Raw genomic sequence first — 21,461 nt, forward strand, 5'->3', positions numbered from 1 at the left:
ATCCTCCTCCATCGTGGCGTGACAGCCATCCGCATTACGAAGCACTTGGACTTCCCACAATGTCGCGTCGCTTTTCGACCCTGCAATGCGTATATCATCGATCCATACGTCGATACGCACCAATGGAGGTGCAGCTCGGAGAAAGTGAACCACCGTCGTCACCCCCGCAATTGCCGAAGTAATAGTAATCTGGAGAATTTCTGGGCTGGCCTTGTATCCCATTGGGAGCCGTGTGAGCTCCACCAGCGTGCCGTCCTCCACGCGACATCAAAAGAGATGCCGAGTCCCCGCAGCAACAAAGACCGAAAAAAGGATGCTTTTAATTCCACGCAGGAAGCGGCCTCAGTCATCACAGGTGAAAAATAACGGGAAATGTGTAAAAGAGGAACATGAGCCTCGTAAGGGTCGTCTCTCTTCTCGTCGCGTGGCCACGCGATCCATCCTCGTCGCAAACCGGTGGGTTTTCTCCTCCACCACAGAAAAGGGCATTATCCATCCGCCGCTTGTTACTGTGAACGAAGCGTCCTCGATTATTCCCGCTTCCTTCATTAATCGCGCTTCAGCGACTGGAATCCTCCGTGAGCCTTAGCGCGCGTTACCGGAGGAGGATAAAGGTAAAGGGGACCGCCCGAAGTGCCCACACACTTGCATGAGTCTCTCCAAGGTCGCCGGGCTCAACCGGCTCTGGATCCACTCCAGATTCAATACGAGCACATTAACTTGTTGCTGTAGCGGGATGGTTCGTTCCTCTTGTGGAGTGGCCAGACGCTTCCTTGGCGCGCGTCTTGTTATTGGAGCAGCATGATACCAAAAATCATGGAGAAACGCTCCTCCGCTCTCAACCAGGGTTCCTGCCCTTCCGCGGTTTCTCCCTTCACATCAATGCGACCGGCGGCAACACCTGGGTCAGCATTGCGGTGTACCTCCCCAAATATCAAACTGTGTTCTGGGGAAGGTCGAACGGATCGACGTGCACCGCCAACTGCGAGATCACTTGTGGGTCAAAATCCTATGTCTCCACGATTGGAGCAGCGTGCCTCAACGCTCCTCGTTTTGTGGAATGCGCCGTGGCATTCCAAGGAGCCAGAGCTCGCTCCACGTGGGCAGCCGTCAGATTCGTGAGTTTCTCGTTGCGTCGAAGTGTCCTGCATAACTTTATGGTGTCAAGCACGTCCTCCTGCCCTCGTATCCTGACGGACTGTGAGGCGCGGTGGGGATCCGCTTTCGTCGTCCTCGGCGCCACGGACCAATCCAAAATTATGGTCCCGTCCGGCTCCAATGTGGAATTGTTGGGAGTCAAGGCCGCAATCTCGGGCCAACAGCTCGCCGTTATCCACGCAAGTCGAAAAACAACACGTTGCTTCCAATCGGTCCGACTGCGGATAACTTGATTCATCCCTTCCTCTGTCAAGGGGCGCGCCTGCCTCGCCTCTTATCGCGCCGCAAGTTTTTTGTAGCCCCAGAATCGCCACGTCCAGCGGGGTTCAATCCATTTGCAACATGGACCGCAGCATCCTGGCGTGCTGCCGTCGGGTCGATGTCGCCACATCTAATATGGCCGCCAAAAAGGCCGCACAACTCTCCGCGTTGATCGGCCGTTTGTGCGTGCAGCAAAAGGCTGTAAATTGCCCGCTAGAAACATTCTCTGCTGCCACGTTGACGGCGCACACATCTCTCGAACGAACTCGTTTGCTCTCCTCATATAGCCTGTCCAAGGCGGGGATGTCGGTGATTCGTCGTACCATAGTCAAGCGTCGTTGGCGGATAAGCTCCATTGCCCTTCTCGTCGATTGCGTCTGGCAACTCAAAATATCGGATGAAGTGTCGGCGGTACGGTGCGACGTCTTGTGTGCGGATTGGTGGGAGGTGGTGGAATGGATGGGGCTGTTTTCGTCCGCCCTCGTAAGCAGCCGGCAGCCCCTCGCCGTTTTTTAATGGCCGACTGCGCTGCGAGTAATCCCTACTGGCTGCGCTGCGCACGTTGCGTGTAGATGCGTCGTGTCCATAAATACGACACAACTGACTTCGCGACAATCGTTGTTTTTGTTGGTCTACGCGCCGCTCCACAAGAGGCTGGGTCGCCCTCGCGTGTTCGTCAGCCTCGTGAACGGCCATGTGAAGGCGGGCACGAAGTGTGGAGGGCGGGATATGCTGGGGTCGGTTGTTATCGCGATCAGCGTCCGAAAGGTCTGCGGTAGGGCCCTGCCAAAATCCATGAACTGATCGGTGGGCTCCCGATCTATCTCCAGTGCGCGTCTGCACGACACCAAACCATCGATGGCCATTTGAACCTGAGAGTCCACTTAGCGCAAACAATAACCGTATGCGCATCGGAGGTCGACGAGGACTCCGGAGATGACGTCATTCCATACACGCGGGGCCCAAGTGTCAACGTCCAATGCAGGGAAATGCAGTACCTGATCCTCTGCACCGGAGTCATCTTCGAAGGGGAAGGTGCGGGAGGGCAAAGACATCGAGTGAGGGAGATGTGGTCGCCCAAAATTGCCCTGAGACGTGTGGGTGTTGGCCCGCCGTCTCTCTCCCGTGAGATTGCGTTGGAGAAACGTGGATGCTGGCACGCCCCCAGCCATCAAACGATGCCGTTGATGCGGCTGTGTGTTTACGCCATCTGGTGGCCCTCTCCGAGAGGTGGGCGCCTCGCGTTGAAACGGCGTCTCCGCGTCCCGCAAGAAAACCGCCGGCCACCGCAATGTGAGATCCGCGTGCCGACAGGTAATTATGCGCCTCTTCCACCTGAGAGTAAAGCTGAGCACTCCGATCCGCAACGTCCGCGAGGGCACTGGCGTCGTCGGTGCTCAGTCTCTGCCCTCCAGCAATGATCAGCCCCTGCTGGACCCCCAACTCCCGGGCAGCACACACACGATGGGCAGCAGCACTCGAACCTCGAGATTAGGTACTTGAGGCGCCCGGCGATTCGCAAAGTGCCCCGCAACGGTCGGCTCCTCCCAGTGCATGGCGATGTTTCCTGAAACCAAGCGTAAGCCTGTCATTGTTGCGGCGGCGGCTACCACCGCATCCAACGGCCCGTGTTCATCAACGAAGGCGAGCTGCACCCGTACATCGCCATGCTGGCGTGCCAAGTCCAGCATGCGGGCACCAATGTCGCTCCTCCCCGTCGCCGTGTAAAAGAAAACACTGCCATTTCCTTCAGTCAGCTTGCACGGATCCCGAGTGGCTGTGAAAACTAAAATAATTACAAATCGTCTGGACGCTAACAGTTCCCTGATTCCCTCAATCGCGGTCAACCAAAGATTCACAAAATAGAAAAGGATTGCGAAGAAATATCTCCGTTTTACCAGGACACATATACATTAGGGACGCCAGCCTACCTCATGAGCATCCTCCTCACAAGCTCCCAATAAAACAACGATGAAACCCAAAATCCCCTTCTGTTCATTATTCCCTCATCCACTACTCACTTCATATTTATTCCATACATACGCATCATAAAATAAAATAAAATAATGTTATGTTTGCATATCAGTTTCCACCCATCAAATGTTTGCAATAACGGTGGACACAGCGGTCTTGTCATCGCCTCCCATGTTCAGTGTGGCCCCCAATGCCGGGGCGTTCTTCATTTGATATTCCCCGCAAAGACCCTTCATCTGCCGATAGATCTCCATGATTTGCTTTACTCCAGTCGCGCCAACGGGATGGCCAAAGGCAAGCAAACCACCCCCCGTGTTGACGGGTATGCGTCCCTCAAGCGCTGTGTCACCGTTGCGAATAAGTTCTTTGGCCTTGCCATAGTCGGCAATACCAAGGGCCTCGTACATGAGAAGTTCCGCGATACTGAAACAGTCATGCACCTCGGCCACCTGCAGTTCAGATGGTTTTACGCCAGCTAAGGCCAACGCTTGCTGGGCCGCTGCCCGAGACGTCACCATGCGTGTGGCGTCGGGAGGATCCTCGTAGAGATTGCCTGAGGCAGCGGCAAGGGATTTGATTTCCACCAGGGAGCTGTCATTGGGGGAGATCCCCATTTTATTCAAGCCTTCTTCACTTGCCAGGACCAATGCGGCACCACCATCACTCACCTGTGAGCAGTCCGTATTGCGAAGAAACGGTTTGTATGTCTCGTTTCCGAGAAAGTTCGGATTCTTGTCCGAGGCGTTTGTGCAAAATTCCAACGATAACTTGCGTGTATGCATGTGTGCCAGAGGGTTTTTGTTGCCATTGGCGTACGCCTTTGCCACCACACGCGCGGTATCTTCCATTGTGAAATGTTGCGACTCCTGGATAGCTTTCATGCGCTTCGCAAAGAGACACGGAAACGTAAAGTCGTCGATACTGCGCTGACGCCTGTAGTCTGCGGCGCGTGCCAAGTAGTCACCACCCACACGAGCCGACACCGTCGTTTGCACCTCCACCCCCGCCACCAATGCCAACTGCGAAGTGCCTGCCAGCAAAGCCTCCCACGCCACCTGCACGGCAAGACCACCACTCGCACACGCTCCCTCCACACGCATTGCGGGTTTGTTCATGAAGGCTGTGCTACCCTTCAGGCTCCCCACTGCCGCCGGACCAAGATGGCCCTGCGACGAGAAGAGTTCGCCAAGGAAGTTCCCAACCACTAGCTTGTCGACAAGAGCAGCTCGGCCGTCCTTGCTTAGGCCGGTCTTCTCTAGAGCGCCGTTGATGGCGTCAGCCAGGAGCTCCTCCAGCGTTTTATTCTCCTTTTTGCCAAAGTCCGGGTGCTTCTTGTCAATAAAAAGAGGGGAGCCTTTCCCCAAAAAAGGGGTGATGTGACCGCCGACAACAAAGACGCGCTTTACGGCAAGAGTTGCGGGGTTACAGCGAAACATATTCTCTTTTTTTTCTTTTTTCTTTGTATGTGTGTATGTGTGCGTGCGTGTGTAATTTATTATCCCTTGTCAATAATGGCTGAATGTACTTCCTTTAGTCCTCGTTTTATTCCTACGGGAAAAATAGATCTTATTTTTTTTTTCTTTTTGATTTATTTAATTATATGTATTGTATTGTATTGTATTGTATTGTATTGTTGTTGTTGTTGTTTTTACCCCACTCCTTTTTTTTTCTTTTAATGGATTGTAGCACCGCAAGCCCACTCTAGCGATAAATGATTACAACAAGCCGGCATGCAAGAAAAACAGAAGAAGCATCCGTGAAATTCATTTGAAGAAGAAGTACAACCACAAGAAAATAGTGCGTGTCTCTCTGTGTGGTACGTGAAACATGTCAACAAACGACATTTCCTTCTAATGGTCCTTGTTCCTTTGTTGCCTCTCTGTCGCCATGAATCCCTCTCTCCTTTCCTCTCTCTCTCTCTCTCTCTCTCTCGTCGAAGTATGCACATTAGGCAAAGTAATAATTATTATTATAACGTGCATCGACATTGTCAAATATATATATAATACATATATATATTATATATCACGCATTGTGTTTGGGTCCTATTCCTCCCCTTTTCCCTATACACCAGTCCCATGATTGCCCCCTCCCGGAAAAAAAAAAAAAAAAACAACCATTTCCCCTGAATGGAATCTTCGCTGCCACTACTACTGACACTAAACGCAACGTCCCTTCTCCCTTCTGATACGACGCCAATACCCCCAAACTCTACACCCACCAAGGCGGGGTTGTACACTACACTGTTCCTTCCCAGCCATGCTTGCCACCAGACCAGGCAGCGCCAACGTAAAAGTGTCGATAGCGGATGTACGTGTCGCTAGTCGGGTAATCAAGCGTGTTGGGTTTGAATGCCTTGCGCAGCTCCAGCACCTTCTCCCTCGGGTAGTACTGCTCCAAGCAATCAAAGTGGGCCTCTATCTTGTACTCGCAGCTACCGCCCTGTGCCAGGCAGAAGTCACGGGCCCACCGCGTCTCCGGGCACCGCAGTCGAGGATTTTGGTCAGAGCACGGCAGCGGCACACCGTGTTTCGGGTACTCCGTGAGGATCTTCGGGAAAGTCTTCCACGTCTCTATGCCCATGCCTTCCCGCCTCTTTCCCGTGAGTACAAGGCAAGACCACAAGAAAAAAAAAAGAAAAAAAAAAAGAAAAAAAGGCGGGAAAGAGACAAAAACAACACGTGAATAACAGGAATGGACACAAAAGCAGAGATAACACACACACACACAGAGAGAGAGAGAGAGAAAAAGAAGGCAATGAACTAAGAATAACGCAGCGTCACAAACCAAAAAGGGGGAAAAAATAATAATAATAATAATTTCAAAGAAAACCAATAGAAAAGACAATCACATACCTTTACATGGAGCGCACATACACACACACACACACACACACACAAAAGACAGGCACCATTGTTCTCTCTGCCGTTCCCACCGGTGCCGCACAGAGTGGGGGAGTAATTCATTGGCTGCATGACCCCCAGACCATAAAAGAAGGAACAGGGAACAGAACACAACAAAACAACTGAGGGCAGAAACCAAAAGGAAGAAGGCATCCACCGCAAGAGCGATGCTCGGCGTGGGACGACGGAGAGAGAAGAAAATGGAAGAGGGGGACCATCAAAAAAATAATTTTCAAACAATTTCCCCCCTCCCCCTCCGCCTCGCCTCCAAAACAACAAAAAAAAAAAAAAAGAGGGTGAGGAGGAGGAAAGAAGACATGATAATGATGGGGGAGTTCATGCGACAAAGAAGAAAAGGTCAATAAAAGAGCTCAAAGCTAGAGAACCCCACAGGCCTCACACAGATCCCTACAGAAATAAAGAAAGAAATAAAAAAGGCATGACACTCAAAAAAAAAAAAAAAAAAAAAAAAAAAAAAAAACCATTTTTTACTTCACTGTTGGTGTTATTCTTTTTGTTTTTGTTTTTTGTTTTTCTCGCCGCCACCTCATTTTGATTTTTGGTTTTTGTTTGTTTGTTTGTTTTGCCCCTCGTCTTTCTTCATTGCTTTACTCCTAATACACGTGTATATATATATATAAGAATATTTAATAATACCATGGATGCATATGTGACATTCGAATTGCCCCCCTGGTGTAGCCGGCCACCTCAATGCGGTGCCATGGTCTATTACTCTCTCTTGCTAGGGAGGAAAAATAATAATTGCTTGCTATTTATAATTCAAGCCCGATGCGTACTTGTTTAACCTAATTCCTACGGGCTGTGAGGGCACAAGATGGGAGCCATTATGTAATGGCTTCCCGCAGAGGGTGGGGGTGGGGAGGGGAGGGGGGTATTCACCACGACCGGTAAAAGTAGAAAAATAAAATTAAAATAAAAAAGAAGAAAAAAAAAAAAAAAACCCATTCGAATTGCAGATAACCTTTTTTTTTTTTTTTTTTTCTTCAGTGGCTCAAAGGCCAACCTAAAAAAAAAGAAAAAAAAAGAAAGAGGGAGATGAAGGCGATAAAATCTCATTCCTCCGTTTCCCTCTCCCTCCCACTTTGTAGCATACAACATTCCGTTTGCACTCTTATTCTCTGCCAATGTAGTGGCGGGAAAGTAACACAAATCATGTTTACAGAAAAAAAAAAAAAAAAAAGACAGAAATGCCGGTTTTGTACAACAACAAGACACACAGACACACACATATATATATTTACAGGCCTCTATGTATATATATATATATATAGTGCCATATCGTCTACGGCACATTATTACATTTCATATGCACAGACATTGAGTGAAGCCAGGAAGAAAATTTTAATTCTATAGTCATCCCCCCTCCTACCGTACCCAAACTCCCCACCCTCCCCTTTTGTTATTGTTCTTGTTGTTGTTATTTTTCTCCTTTTGCCTTTTTTCTTTGTTCACTTTTATTTTTTCGTGCTGCTTTTCTTTTCTTTTTCTTTTTTTGCTGGTGTTGTTGTTGCATCTCACCCCTTACGCCGGCCATTCAGCAAAAAAGTGATGTTCGCTGCGACTGGAAGAGTCCTGCCAATTAAAAAGACCCACACACACACACACACACACGCACTGGCACTGACACATAAGCAAGAACGCAAGGCCTTTCCCTCCCCTTTTCCTTTCCCCACCCCAAAGGCCTCATGAAAACTGAAATCCCAACAGGTGGACAGTTTTAATCCTCACACGGCGACCCCGTAGACGGAGGCGCCTGTGCCAAACACGGCGGCGACGCATCCAGCGAGCATAAGGAAGTACGTCGAAAAGTACAGGAGAAATCCCTTTTTCTTCAGCGTAAAGTCACCGCTATACATGAACATCAGCGAAGGAAAAATGTAGCCGATAAATCCGCCACAGAAGGCACCCACAAGACCAAACACAATATTGATGTTGGGTACAAAGAGACCAGCCAGTAACAAGACTAAGGACAAAAATGTACAGAACACCGCGTTCTGCCACCATGGAATCAGGTATACATCCCAGCCAATCAAGTGATAAATACCGTCTCGCATTGGTAGCTGATGAAGGGCGAACGCAACGCAAATCTTAAAGACAATTCCAACATATGCAACGGCAAAAAGAACACTTTCACCTGGTTGATACATGAGGAGAATGGAATCGGTCACTGCCTTTCCAAAGCGCATGTATCCAAAGAAACCAACCAAAATGTACAATAAGCCACATCCGCTCATGGCAATGATGCTGTCTCGCACCATTCGGCGGGGTGAAGGGTGAGACATCTCATGGTACACCTCAAATGCATTAATTTGCACAAGGCAGGCAAACATAACCATTCCAAGTCCTTCAATTGCATGGTTGCCCGTCCCAAACATCTCCAGTTCGCTGCGAAATCCATGTTTACTTGCATATTGGCATGCGTCAATGATGATACATATCACAAAAAATAAAATGCAGATGCATCCGATCAAAGACGTGTGCCGCAGGGAATCGATTTGCTTAGGAAGGCAAAGCGGCAAAATAAAAACAAGCCAAATCATACTTGTGATAAGCCGATTTCCGGGTTTGGTCGTCAGAAAGTAAGGGACACCCGGGTTTGCAAAAACCGGCGTCAACAGGTTCCCAATGGAAATAATATAACCGACACCACCGCCAATACAAAAACCGCACATGAGAACCGCCACCATACAAGCGGGGAATCGGCCCATCAGAACTTTCATTACATCTTCGTAGGTGCGCTTCCCTGAGACATCCGCGGAGCGGGCAAGCAGCCACAGTGAAAAGACGGTCAGAATCACCACCACCACAAGCAAAATGATGGATAAGATGTACCCTGTCATGTTGAACGCGGAGGGCAGGCCAAGAATCCCACCCCCAAGCGTTGAGCTTCCAAGCGTAAAGGCACTTGATAACATGCTGCCAGGCGGGAAGGCGCGCTCCAGAATTCGCTGCGGCAGACTTTTCCTCTTTCGTTGCCTTAACATTTCGGCAGTTGGTGGCCCCTCCTCAAAGTCATGCAACACCCCGTCAATGTTTTTGGTGCTTCGCGCCATTTCCATGATCCGTTCTCTGCTGCAGCACGACATGAGGGACGTTTCATTGCGATGCGTGTTTGAAAAGGAGCTCCGGTCTGTCACCAAGACAGGGAAAAATATATTCCCGGCCCCTTCATCGTCTCCATACGGGGCAGTTTGCGAATGATTTTTCATCCTTTTCTTTTAATTTTTTTTTTTTTTTTTTTTTCTTACAACTGAGCCTGTTTTGTTTTGTTTTGTGTTTTCTGTCTTTTCGGGTGCGCCGTCCCATACATGTGTGGGGAGGGGTGTTTGTTTGTGACGGCGAAGCCATGCCGAACATTTAAAATAAAAAAAGGGGAGGGGTGAAGGGAGGGGGAAAAAAAGAAGGAGTAAAGCGGAAAAGAAAAGTAAAATAAAATAAAACAATGCAGCCACACACATACACATACACACACAGTATGTATAATATAAACAAGAGAGAAAATGAGAAATAAATAAATGAATAAAACTGGAAAACAGCCAAACAAATAACATTTGGGTATAAAAAAAAGAAAAAAAAAAAAAAAAAAACGAAAAAAAAAACACATTTTTTTGTTTGTTTTTCCTTTTCTTCTTTCCCCTCCCGTCCCCGTCCCAATCCCCATCCCCTTTCTTTTTCTTTTTTTTATTTCACACATGCACCCACACACACATGCATACATGTGCATGCATATAAATGTGTGTGTACTTGTGGGGGGGGGGGGGGGGGGAAAGGGGTGGTGGGTTAGGGTTGGGGTTGGGGAAGTGTTGATTGCCGCAATGTCATTTCCCACCCGCATTTCAGCCCACATGAAAAGAAAAAAAAAGGAAAGAATTAATTCCTGCAATACGGAAGAAAAAGAGGAAAAAAAAAGGAAAAAGGAAAAAAAACATGCACACCCACACATCAATATATATATTTATATAAACAGGGGTATGTATGTATGCATGCATGTATACCAGAGAGAAATTAGCAAAGTCATAGTAGTAATATGGCGGTGTTTTATTATTATTATTATTTACTGCTGGTGGTGGTGGTAGCAGCTGCAAGGAATAAAAACCCCCCCAAAAAAAAAAAAAAAAAAAAAGAGAACAGACAAATGTCCTTTTTTTTAATAATCCCTCATTCACGTCCCCCCAAAAACAAACAAACAAACACCCAAAAGAAGAATAAATAAACAAATAAATAATTAAAAATTAAAAAAGCAAAAAAAAAAAAAACACACACACACACACAGCAAACAAATAAACTGAAAAAAAAAAAAAAAAAAAAAAAACTTTTTTTTTACTTCCTTTCTTTTATCCCTCAGTCTTTTTCATCTGTTCCTTCGGCCAGCTTGTATGTTATAAACCAACATACATACAATACATACAATAGTGCCAATATATATTTATATATATTTATATAGATAGATAGATAGATAGATAGATAGGCTTTTATGCATAAATGAATGGAAAGAAATAAATACGTGTCCACTCCACAGTAATTTAACAAAAAAGCAACCGTATTAATAATAATAAAAAGAAGAAGAAGAATGTATCGCAATATATATAATATAATATATATACCCACACAGTTGCACATGTATACATATACATATATACATATATATATGTGTATGCATACATACATGTATACATATATATACGTGCAACTGTGTAGGTCGTCCATTGACGTGTGGGTTTAAAGCAAAAATAAAGGAAAATAAAGGAAAAAAAAAAAAAATTCTTCAAACAAAAAATCATCGGCGATAAACCAAACTTCTCCTCTCCTCCTACTCCTCCTACGCCTCTCTCTCTCTCTGACTTTGTCCCCCCCTCACACCCACCCCTCCAAAAAAAAAAAAAAAGGTGTTCCCACCGCTGCCATGCAATGTTCCGTCCATGCACATGCACACAGAGGGAGAGGGGAGAAAGAGGGCCACGCAACTTCGATCGGAGAGAAGTCATTAGCAGCCGCCAAAAACACCACCACCACCACCACCACCACAGAAGAAAAAAAAAAAAAAAAATGCCGCAGGATGCGCCCAGCAGCCGCACAAAAAACACACGCGCCCATCAACAAGAACAAAAAGAAAGAAAAAAATATATATAGCGGGAACATGCATACAGGATGAGAAGAACAAAATATATATATATATATATACATACATGCAATACATACATGTACATACATACGCGCACACACACGAATGCGTTTCCAGGAATGAGACGACGAGTCGTCACTTCCTTCCTTCTTTTCTCTCTCTCTCTCTCTCTGCCCGTTGAGTTCCCACCGCAAGTGCATATTTGCCCATCGGCGTTATAAGAGCACAAGCGGCTCGGCGCCTCCCTCCTCCTCCCGGGAGCACACACCGGTGAGATGCACAAGCGACTGGCAGGTGGAGGTGCGGGGCTGAACGGCGATTGAGAACACACCAGCCGAGCCCAACAAACAAGAAAAGCAGAGGAGGAAAGGGGGGAGAGAGTAGGGGAAGAGAAAAAAATAAATAAATAAACAAAAAATAGGAAATAATAATAATAATAATAATAATGGGCAAAAACCAACACACACGTGTGTGTTGTGTGTTGTGTGTGTGTGCAAAGAGAAAGAGACAAAATAAGGGGAGAAATCCTCCCGCCTGTGTACGTCCTCGCTCTTCTATGGCCACCACTACCAGCACGCCTGCGATTGCCTCCATCCCTTTTTCTTTTCTTTTTGGCTGGGGGCCTATTATTATTATTATTATTATTATTATTATTATTGGTTTCTTGCCTGCACCCCGCTCCGCAGTGATGGGAAAAAAGGATAGGTGGGCAGGGAGGGGGAGAAGACACACACACACACACACACATCGTCACACACACGCAGCAGCAGCCAACACACATCCATACATCTCCTTGAAAGAGGCCGGATAACAATAACAAACAGCAATAATAACAAATAATAAAATAACAAAATAAATAAGCGACGGGTGATGTTTCGATCAGGCTGCCTCACTTCCTTTCGTTTCACCCCCCACCCACCCACCCACCCCTCCAACTCTCTGCAGGAAAAAAGCCGCGTATGTACATGGAAGGTTTTTGCAAAAAAAAAAATGTATAACCGCAGCAGGAATAAATAAATAAATAAATAAATAAATAAATAAATAAATAAAGGGCGTGGATACAGACGGATCAAAGCAAAAATAAATACATACAAGTATATGTATATATATATACAGATATATATATATACATGTGTACTCACACGCACACAAGAAGAGAGAGAGAGACAGAAATAATTAAAACAACAGTCAAACAAACAAATCACAAAAAAAAAAAAAAAACACGCACACATACACAAATACATACACACAAGAACAAATATTGATGTAGGCGCAACATAATGAAATAAACGGCAAGTACAAATATTCCGCTCCCCCTTTACCCCCTCCCTTTTTTTTTTTTGTTTGTTTTTTTCCTTTCTTTCTGCCTCTTTGCATATATACATATATATACGTGTGTGTATATATATAGGTGTATATATATGTGGGTGGATTTATTTTCATTTATATCCCCCCTCTCCCTCCATGTATTTATTTACCCTGTTGCCCATTCCTCCTGTTCCTCCCTGTTCCAATGTTGCAACTTACAAAATAAAGATGGATAGATAGATAAATAGGTAGGTAGGTAGGTAGGGGGAGGGTAAAGAGAAGTGCAGGCAAAGAAGGGAGGAAGTAATGATATATTAATTCATACATACATATATATTTATTTATATTACATTTATGTAAATATAAATATATATGTATGTATTTTACGTGTGTGTATCTATGCATGTCTCAATACTATTTCCCTCCTCCCAGTAATCCTCACGTATACATATGACTCCCCCCTCCCCCTTCAATCACCATTACTCGTCCATACACCAACTTCATAGTACACGCCAACGGAAAACAAGAACAAAAACAGAAAAACAAGAACAGAACGGGGAAAGAAAGAAAAAAAAAAAAAAGTCCCATTCCATAAACGCAGCGTGAATGAAAAGAATAATAATAATAATAATCATAGTAATGACAATAAATGAAGAGCAGGTGGAACATACATTCCTTTCCCCCCCCCCCCCCCCCTCTCTCCTCCCCTCCCTATATATATATATATATATTATAATAGTAATAGAAGAAAGGGGGAAAAAAAGCCCAAGAGAAGGGGAGAAGTACGGAAACAAACATAAATGAAGCAAAACAAAAGTTGTGGTCCAACTCACTCACTCACTCACTCACTCACTCACACATCCAGCAGAAACACATGCATACAAAATGGAAGAAGAACAGAGCCCACCGAAAAGAAAAGAAAAGAAAAGAAGTATGATTTTGTTTGGAATATTCACCTGCGTGAAAGGGGGTGGGAAAAAGAAAATGAAAAAAAAAAAAAAGAGTGCATATTCCTCCATAAAGAGAATGAAAGAAAGAAAGAAAGAAAGTGACATGCATCGGCGCCTTGTCTTTGCTTACATTTCACGGCATTCCCCCAATTCCATTCGCGGTAAAAATAAAAATAAAAAAAAGGGGAGGAATTAAAAGGAGGAGGAGGAGTGGGGGCGGGGCAACGAGTACTCGTCGCCTTCCTTCCACTTCTCTCTCTCTCTGTTTACATGTCCCTCTCTGTCTGTCTCTGCGCATGGCCCCCCTTCAGTCTCCTCCTCTCCTGCTCCTCCTCCCTTGCGGCAGCCGGGCAAAAAAAAAAAAAAAAAAAAAAACAGCAGCCACGACGACGACGACGAGCATAAAAAAAAATAAAATAAAAAATAAAAGAAGGAAAAAAAAAAAAAGCCCGTCGGTAAAAACGCAAAAAAGAAAAAAAAACACAAAAACATATAAAAAGAAGAAGAAAAAAAAGAAAAAAAAAGAAAAGTGAGAGAAGACACACGCACTCGCTTTTACATGCGTCGAACATAAGTCCCTGCTGGCAACACTTCACACATGCACGCAGACAAAAGCAAATAATAAGTGGGGGAGAAACAGAAGAGAAAAAAAAAAAAAAAAGGGGAGCCACACAAACAATAACACACACACACACACACACAGTAGGAAAGGAGGAAAAGGAGGAAGGAGAAAAAAACAAAAAAGAAAACAAAAAAAAAAAATTTTCAGCATCTCATAAATCCAAACCGCCTAATTTTTCTACTTCCTTCGCGTGCCTCTCCCACTCTCGCTCTCTACCTGCTGCCGCAGGGCAAAAAAAAAAAGGCAGTTCCAACCAAAGAAATATAAAAATGAAGGCACAGTGCCCCATCCAAATACAGATATGTGTATATTTACACTTATATCCATTTATCCATTCATTTATTTATCCATTTATGAGAAAAACAGCAACAACAAGAAAAAAGCAACCGGAAAAAAAAAAAAAGAAGAAGGCGCCCTTTAGCCGTTCCTCCTACGCGTCCCAACTCATGTGCACCCTTTTTTTCCCACCACCACCACCACCGTTTGTTTTTATTTATTTTTTGTTTGTTTGTTTGTTTGTTGTTGCTTTGAAGTTCTGCGTCCTGAAAAGGAACTGCCTCTCAGAGTGCGCCACCCCCATGTAATCTCTGTCTGCATATCCCCCCCCTTCCCTCCTTTCGTTCTTTCTTTATTTATTACCGTCTCCTTTTCTCTCCCTCTCTCTGGGTGTGGGTGTGTGTGTACATCGTCGTCGGCGTCGGCGTGTTTGTGCGCACAAAATAAACAAATATGAAAACATATAAAATTCCCCCTTTATTCCCCCCATTCCTCATTCCTCCTTCACAGACATTACAAACACACAGGGAGAAGGAGATAGATAGAGAGAGAGAGGGAAAAAGGAGACATGCACGCACACCGTCATTTTTTTTGTGTACGTGCATGTCTGCAAGGCGGGGGGAATCGCTGCGGGTGGCGGTGTTTTTTTTTTTTTTTTTTTTTTTACGGTGATAAAAAAACACGCGGAAAAAAAAAAAGCAATAAAAAAAAACACTTGGCGTCGAAGTAAATACAAAACACAAATATATTTAAACATACACACACACACATATATATATATATATATATATGCATGCATGTACACTCACAGAAAAAGAGAAGAAAAGAAAAAAAAACACGAAGGAGTGCAGTCGTATATGAAATAAACAAAAAAAAAAAAAAATGATATAAATAAGAATAAAATAAAAATAAAAATAAATAGTCATAGTTCTGTATGTATGCATGTATATGTATGTATATGTGGCTGATCCCCACTTTTTCACTGTTCTTTCTTTTAATTCCATGCACTCTTTTTTTTTTTTTTTTCTCCTTTTCCCATTCAATTCATTCATTCCCCAATCCCTTTCGGTTTGTTGGTTGGTTTTCCTTTTTTTTTTTTTCGGTTTATTTGTTTTTGTTTGGTGGTGGTTTTTGTTTTACATAAATGTACTTCTATATATATATACGTGCATCCATATAATATAATATAATATAATATAATATATCCTCGGTAATTTTACCTTCACTCTTCCCTCCCCTTCGGTTTTTTGGTTTGGTTTTTTTGGTTTTTTGGTTACTGGTTTTTGTTGGTTACTTTTCCCAATGGTAGCATGGTGCCTACCGTGGATAACATGTGCCCTTGCCACCTCACTTCTTCGCCTCCGGTTACGTACCACAAACAGACACGTACATGCAACGCACAAATGTCCCCAGTCTCTTCTTTCATCTGCTTTATTTGTTGTTTGTGTGTTTGTGTGTGTGAGTTTTGCTTTTATTTTTCCTTCCCTTATTACTCAGTTTTTTTTTGTTTGCTTGTTTGTTTTTTTCTTTCCGCATCTTGGCTGATTCCACGTACGTGTGGCGACTTCTCTCATTACGCTGTTCTACATTTGTCCGGCGCTTATTCTTGATTAAAGTTTTTCTCTGGTGCAATGCGCTTTGTTTCCTCATTCCCATACCTCGCCCTCAATTTTTTCCCCCTCATCCCCACCCCCTCCTTTCATTCCATTGGAGAGAAAAGAAAGAGTGCGGAAGGGATCGATTCATCTACGGGGAAAAGACGACTGGGGGATACAGCTGCTGTGGGTATCCGCCAGATGCCATCATGGTGGCCGGGAGAACAAATTGCTGCTGCGGGCCGGGTGGCATATTTGTTGAGGGCGGGACCGTGACGTACATCGGCATCCCCATCATGGGCGATGGAACAAATGTGGAGGGAACCGAAAGATAGCCTGGCTGCGTGGAGAAAGAAGTCATTGGATGACCCATCTGCTGATCCATTGGAACGTGGTGGTAAAAAATAGGCTGTGCGCCTGTAGCCACGCTGGCGTTGCTGTTGTTGCTGCCGTTGTGACTGTTGCCGCCCCCAAGGTCACTGTGCGAAACAAGGGTCGGGGTGAGGCTTATCTGCGGCGGCGTGAGGGGCGGGGTCTGGTCTTGGCTAGAGGACGGGGAAATCGAAATGCTGCTCGTGAACGGCAAAGGCACGTCGGCATACCCGTTCGTGAGTTGCATGCTGGAATTCAGGTGGCGGTGCCCTTTTGACGGTGGCCGTGCGCGACTGATGGGTGGATGCGCCGATGACGGGTCGAGCGGGACGGGCGTCGCAGCGGCGTCAGCGAGACGCGCCTGAAGTGTTCGTCCACCCAGCCAATGGCCATGCAAATGCTTGATGCACTTCACAGCGGCCTCCTCCTCGAAAAAGAGGGCGAAGCCGTAGCCTTTCATTGGACGGCACTTGGTGTCAATGCACAGCTTCGACGCCTCAACACGACCAAAGGCCTGACACATCTCCCGGAACTCCGCTGCGCGAAATGTTTCCGGCAGACCGGAGACGTACACGTTGCGTCGCTGAAGCGAATTTCCCGTCTCTTTCACTGAGGGAGCTGCATTGACTGCACTGGAATCCTTTACATGCTGTGTCTCTGGCTGTTGTTGTTGATCCAGCAGCGGCTGCGGGTCCTCCTGGTGTTGGTGTTGCTGCTGCTCCGGTGCCTCTTGGCTCGAAATGCAGGGGGTTTTCACGTCAAAGTCCATTTCGTGCTTTGTTTTTCCTCAACCAAGTAGAATGTATGATGAAGCGAAAAGAAAGAAAAAAAAAAAAAAGCGGATGACTATAAAATCGTTGGGTAAGAAACCGTCCGGTGGATCCGTTTTTCTGCGTGTAAGTAAGCACCTTCTATTGACATTGTGGGTAAAGAAAAGAAAAGGAGATGGCAAAATAAAGAAAAAAGGGAAATCGGTTTATTTCAAAACTACGGCATATCAGAAACGTATGCAAACACACACACACACACACAGAAAAAAAAAAAAAAGGGCCACAAGGGAACACAGACGGAAAGTAAATGTGTGTTTATGTGTGCAAGGGTGGAGTGGAGTGTCCACAGAGGAAGTGGCGTTAAAAATTTCCCTCCCGGTCATTGTGAAAGACCACAAAAAGAAAGTCAAAAACAAAAGAAATAACATAAATAAATGGAAAGAACATACAAGCAAACCCCCAAATTCACTTCATGCATCTAATATATATATTTGTCTTCATCCATGAGGATAACGGCAAGAACAAAAATGCAAGGGGAGGGAAAAAAACAAACACAAATGCGTCATTTCTCCACCGTACCGCCCGCCTCCCCAATAAGACACACACACACACACACACACACACAAAGAGAAAGAGAAAGAGATAAAAATCCTCACAAGAAAAAATACATAAAGTTTTCTTCCTGCATTGCAATTTTTCTTTTATTATTATTTTTTATTATTGTTATTTTTTGTTGTTAATTTTTGCTGTCTTCTCCCATGGAGAGTCGCAGTGAACTTTTCGACCCGACCCCTCTGCTAAGACGTGTGCCGGTGGTAGATCCTGGGTCATTCGGTGTGCCTCCGCCAAGGGGCGTGACATGAGCACCGCGACTCGTGATTTCCAGCTGTTGAAGCAATGACTTCACCTTCTGAGCATCCGCACTCACGTCACGGACAAATGCACTGAGCGCCTCCTTCACACCAGCCAACTCCTTCAGCGTCAGCGCCACTTCCTGGCCGTTCGCCGCTCCACTCCCCGCCGCTGGTGCCCTCTCACGGCCCGGCCGTGTGGCGCATCCCTCCTCGTCCATCCCTGAGACATCTTTCTGTGCACCAGCCGCAGCGTCCTCCTCCCTCCCGCCATTCCCCAGGGAAAGAGAGTCCTCCTCTGGGAAGAAGCCAAGATCACCTCGCCGAATCCTTTCATCAACATACGATTCCTGTCCGGTGAAATCGTTTGGGTCCTTGCGCCGCAGGTAGTGCATAAAGTAGAAATACATCCACATGTTATGCTCATGCACTACATGCGCCCTGAATCCTCCGACATGGGCCCTTTCAAATTTGTCTGCCTCCAGGCCACACACAAAACATGTGCTCTTCATGTCGAGCTCCTTCTCACGTTTGGCGTCACGCAACTCGCCAAAGGTGTCAATGATGAGACCAAACATGATGTTCAGAAAGACGACATTAACAAGAGCAAAGAAAACCAAATCGTAACTGACACGTGGAAAAAGAGTGCTACTCGACCATGACTCCTCCTGCATGATGTCGCCAACACCGCCACCCTGTCGAAGTCCCTGCCAGAGAATGAATAAAAAGCACCGAAAGAGATTGACGCAGTTCCCGTTTTCTGGTCCATCCGAGCTGTCAAACTGCCGCGGAAAAAGAAGGTAGCCAACAATGGCAAAAAGGTACAACACGACAACCCCAAGAAAGGCTGTCAACAGGAGCTGTTTCCCATTCTGCGTAATGGCGTTGATGAAGGTACATAGGGTGGGCACTTTGTAGATAACAAAAAGAAGGTGGGCGGCAGCAAAGTAATGCGACACCAAAAGGGTCAACACCGCCGTGACAACAAGAAAAAGACGAAACTGAATCGTAAAGCGTGTAAGGAAATGATACACCACTTCTCCTTTTGTTAGTCCATCAAAGACCTCCCGCATCGTCGCATTCAGCTTGGCAATTCCCAACCTCATGTGTTCTTTCCGCCTGTACTCCTTGTACAGGCATGCAGGAAAAAACACGACGGCGTCCATGCATAAAGTCACACAGGAAAGCACAAACTGTAGGACGCAAAGACACGTGATGGCGAGTTCTGAAACCTGCACCGTGGCCCAATCCCACTTCGCCCCCTCAACCGAGATGAGTCCAATGTTAATAAGCACTGCGATTAGGATGGAGGCATATTCGTAATAAGAGAGTTGGGAGGAAAAGATAAATGGCGCCATAAAACGATTCCAGCACTTCTTTAACGAGTAGAATCGAACCTTTTTTTCTTCCATCACCCCCTCCGTATCCGTTTCATTCTCCTTCTCTACGGCGGTGTCGGTGGTGGTCAAAGTAAATCGCGTCCACCGCGCCACCCAGCGCTGAAAGTCATGCGCCCTCTCCACCTCAAAGATCAAGTTATCGCTCTGATGTAAAAAATCGCCCAACTTCGTCGCCCGACTTGTGCGATTGACGCTCCAGAGTACATCGTCCTTAATGTTCTGAGAGAGTCCGCGACAAATTGAAGGGATGCAAAAAAAGACCTCCTCAAGCAACCCATCGTCCCGTCGTATCTCAATACGGCCAAGACGCTCCCTAAGCCTCGTGGTGCGACGCAGCAACTCATCAATGTGTTGCAGGTAGAGCCCCTCGGCAAAGGGCCGCACAATGTGAAGAAAGATGAGCCAGTTGAAGAGTGCCGCAACAGTCGGATCATCCTCAAGCGTCTCATCCTCAAGAATACGATCGCACATCTCCGGGCTAGCGATGGAAAGCTGGTGTTCAATGATTTCAATGGGGATCTGTGCAAGAACACGGCGGAAGGTTTCAGGGGAGCGGCATCCTTCAATAAGAGACAAAAGAAATGTGGTGAGAGACACGCGGAGGCAATCAACTGCCTTTCTGGTAAGCTTTAGACCACGTTGCGATACGACACCGTTCATGAAGCTTTCAGTTATCCTTGTACCATTAGTATTAGTAGTATTAGTAGTATTAGTAATGCCCATTTCCGTATTCATATTCCTCGGGTTGTTTTCTGGGGCCGTCCGGGTGCCAATGATTTCCAATTGACTCAACGCGTCAAGAAGACCGCACATCGTCACACACACATCGTAGCTCAGCAGCGCCGTCTGGTTTTCGTGGCATGGACCCTGGCATAACTCCGTTAACAACTCAAAACCCCCACGTATCACATCGACCGTGGCACCGTGCGTCATTCTAGAGAGCTCTGCGAGGAGCAACAGGACCTCATGGACAATGTTTACACTATGCATATTATCGTGCTGGAAACGAATATAATTTTGCATGCCGAGGTTGTGGCCCTCGCAGAAAAGCTGCAGCATGCGGAACAAGGCGTGGAGAAGTCGCAACCGCATGCAGCCTTCTACACGATCCCAACCCAAAATGTGTTTCTTTTTCCCACCATGGCGTTCACTTTTTTTCCGATACGAGGAAGATTTGAGTACCGCAGCAAACAGCGCAGATGTGAAAAGTGTGGAGGTGGAGCCCACCGGGGTCCCACCACACTCCAAAATGACAAGCTGCTGCTGCATGTTAATTTGCCGCACCCATTGCAATGATTTTTGCAGCAACTCGCGAATGTTATGGAAAAATCTTACTTGGTGTGCTCCAAAATCTTTTAAAAGTGCATACTGTGCTCGTGTGTTGCCACCCTCAAGGAGCATCACACTGAGGCGAATGGAACTGTACGTCATCACATCATCGTCCTTCACACTCAGTGATGCAACCACATTTGACATGCCAAGATCCGTGAAGGTAAGCTGCAGAAGATTCCAGGTGTCCTCCCTTTCCGTGCTGTTGTTCCTTGCACCCTCTGCCGCCTGTAATGGCGGGGATTCCTTGACATAGAAACTCGCATACAAAGCATTGTAGAAAAGGTTCAAAAGGCCTACAAGCGCCATGGGGCTAAAGTATCGCTTTCGCATGCCATCCAGTGCACTCCAAACAAAGCCACGAACACCCGACAGAACAGAACTTCGACAGAGCAACGCATTCACCACACTTGCGGCTTCGCCTATTTCCAAGCTATCCTCTATTGGAATCAATACATCGCTCTTAACAAATGTACGAAGGGCACTGCGTGTAGCCTCCACCTCACGACATCTCGATACACCGCTGGAGAGAAATAGTCCCGCAGAAAA

At 46.0% G+C, this 21,461-nt stretch overlaps 5 protein-coding genes across 5 annotated transcripts, besides 70 other annotated features; all 5 read right to left on the reverse strand.

The window, feature by feature from the left end:
* Positions 1 to 3,378: a mobile genetic element.
* Positions 1 to 13,212: a sequence feature (heterozygous, Esmeraldo-like haplotype).
* Positions 3,208 to 3,377: a mobile genetic element.
* On the reverse strand, positions 3,516 to 4,829 carry Tc00.1047053510507.20 (3-ketoacyl-CoA thiolase, putative; the record flags this gene model as incomplete). Its single annotated transcript, XM_805282.1, has 1 exon — positions 3,516 to 4,829. The coding sequence occupies one exon, from the start codon at positions 4,827 to 4,829 to the stop codon at positions 3,516 to 3,518; it is 1,314 nt and encodes a 437-aa protein (XP_810375.1).
* Positions 4,960 to 4,994: a sequence feature (AT_rich).
* Positions 4,995 to 5,027: a microsatellite.
* Positions 5,286 to 5,325: a microsatellite.
* Positions 5,388 to 5,419: a microsatellite.
* Tc00.1047053510507.29 (hypothetical protein, conserved) lies at positions 5,632 to 5,976 on the reverse strand (the record flags this gene model as incomplete). Its single annotated transcript, XM_805286.1, has 1 exon — positions 5,632 to 5,976. The coding sequence occupies one exon, from the start codon at positions 5,974 to 5,976 to the stop codon at positions 5,632 to 5,634; it is 345 nt and encodes a 114-aa protein (XP_810379.1).
* Positions 6,017 to 6,049: a microsatellite.
* Positions 6,192 to 6,215: a sequence feature (AT_rich).
* Positions 6,263 to 6,292: a microsatellite.
* Positions 6,745 to 6,777: a microsatellite.
* Positions 6,794 to 6,881: a sequence feature (T-rich).
* Positions 6,923 to 6,952: a sequence feature (AT_rich).
* Positions 7,215 to 7,257: a microsatellite.
* Positions 7,537 to 7,587: a microsatellite.
* Positions 7,711 to 7,814: a sequence feature (T-rich).
* Positions 7,908 to 7,932: a microsatellite.
* Tc00.1047053510507.40 (transmembrane amino acid transporter, putative) lies at positions 8,042 to 9,526 on the reverse strand (the record flags this gene model as incomplete). The annotated part of the gene is made up of 1 exon (XM_805283.1): positions 8,042 to 9,526. The coding sequence occupies one exon, from the start codon at positions 9,524 to 9,526 to the stop codon at positions 8,042 to 8,044; it is 1,485 nt and encodes a 494-aa protein (XP_810376.1).
* Positions 9,529 to 9,563: a microsatellite.
* Positions 9,877 to 9,916: a microsatellite.
* Positions 10,166 to 10,243: a sequence feature (A-rich).
* Positions 10,354 to 10,374: a sequence feature (AT_rich).
* Positions 10,420 to 10,445: a microsatellite.
* Positions 10,494 to 10,521: a microsatellite.
* Positions 10,522 to 10,547: a microsatellite.
* Positions 10,548 to 10,603: a microsatellite.
* Positions 10,606 to 10,629: a microsatellite.
* Positions 10,735 to 10,757: a sequence feature (AT_rich).
* Positions 10,758 to 10,785: a microsatellite.
* Positions 10,898 to 11,000: a microsatellite.
* Positions 11,039 to 11,078: a sequence feature (A-rich).
* Positions 11,319 to 11,342: a microsatellite.
* Positions 11,480 to 11,542: a microsatellite.
* Positions 11,832 to 11,859: a sequence feature (AT_rich).
* Positions 11,863 to 11,886: a microsatellite.
* Positions 12,064 to 12,097: a microsatellite.
* Positions 12,166 to 12,202: a microsatellite.
* Positions 12,265 to 12,299: a sequence feature (AT_rich).
* Positions 12,448 to 12,489: a microsatellite.
* Positions 12,520 to 12,576: a microsatellite.
* Positions 12,610 to 12,700: a microsatellite.
* Positions 12,770 to 12,804: a sequence feature (T-rich).
* Positions 12,815 to 12,862: a microsatellite.
* Positions 12,974 to 13,011: a microsatellite.
* Positions 13,057 to 13,154: a microsatellite.
* Positions 13,213 to 16,545: a sequence feature (haploid, Esmeraldo-like haplotype).
* Positions 13,267 to 13,328: a sequence feature (A-rich).
* Positions 13,362 to 13,396: a microsatellite.
* Positions 13,421 to 13,459: a sequence feature (C-rich).
* Positions 13,460 to 13,485: a sequence feature (AT_rich).
* Positions 13,575 to 13,604: a microsatellite.
* Positions 13,656 to 13,678: a microsatellite.
* Positions 13,771 to 13,796: a microsatellite.
* Positions 13,860 to 13,880: a sequence feature (AT_rich).
* Positions 13,950 to 14,035: a sequence feature (CT-rich).
* Positions 14,050 to 14,072: a microsatellite.
* Positions 14,101 to 14,226: a sequence feature (A-rich).
* Positions 14,379 to 14,399: a microsatellite.
* Positions 14,428 to 14,459: a microsatellite.
* Positions 14,620 to 14,674: a microsatellite.
* Positions 14,808 to 14,840: a microsatellite.
* Positions 14,926 to 14,983: a sequence feature (CT-rich).
* Positions 15,121 to 15,162: a sequence feature (GA-rich).
* Positions 15,238 to 15,260: a microsatellite.
* Positions 15,339 to 15,386: a microsatellite.
* Positions 15,460 to 15,514: a microsatellite.
* Positions 15,770 to 15,799: a microsatellite.
* Positions 16,026 to 16,125: a microsatellite.
* Positions 16,342 to 17,331, reverse strand: Tc00.1047053510507.50 (RNA-binding protein, putative; the record flags this gene model as incomplete). The annotated part of the gene is made up of 1 exon (XM_805284.1): positions 16,342 to 17,331. The coding sequence occupies one exon, from the start codon at positions 17,329 to 17,331 to the stop codon at positions 16,342 to 16,344; it is 990 nt and encodes a 329-aa protein (XP_810377.1).
* Positions 16,546 to 21,461: a sequence feature (heterozygous, Esmeraldo-like haplotype).
* Positions 17,931 to 17,957: a microsatellite.
* Positions 18,024 to 18,064: a sequence feature (AT_rich).
* Positions 18,069 to 21,461, reverse strand: Tc00.1047053510507.60 (hypothetical protein, conserved; the record flags this gene model as incomplete). Its single annotated transcript, XM_805285.1, has 1 exon — positions 18,069 to 21,461. A coding segment is annotated over one exon (3,393 nt), but the record flags the coding sequence as incomplete, so codon positions are not given.

Source organism: Trypanosoma cruzi, genomic scaffold (assembly GCF_000209065.1).
Source record: "Trypanosoma cruzi strain CL Brener 1047053516771 genomic scaffold, whole genome shotgun sequence".
Taxonomy (NCBI): Eukaryota; Euglenozoa; class Kinetoplastea; order Trypanosomatida; family Trypanosomatidae; genus Trypanosoma; species Trypanosoma cruzi.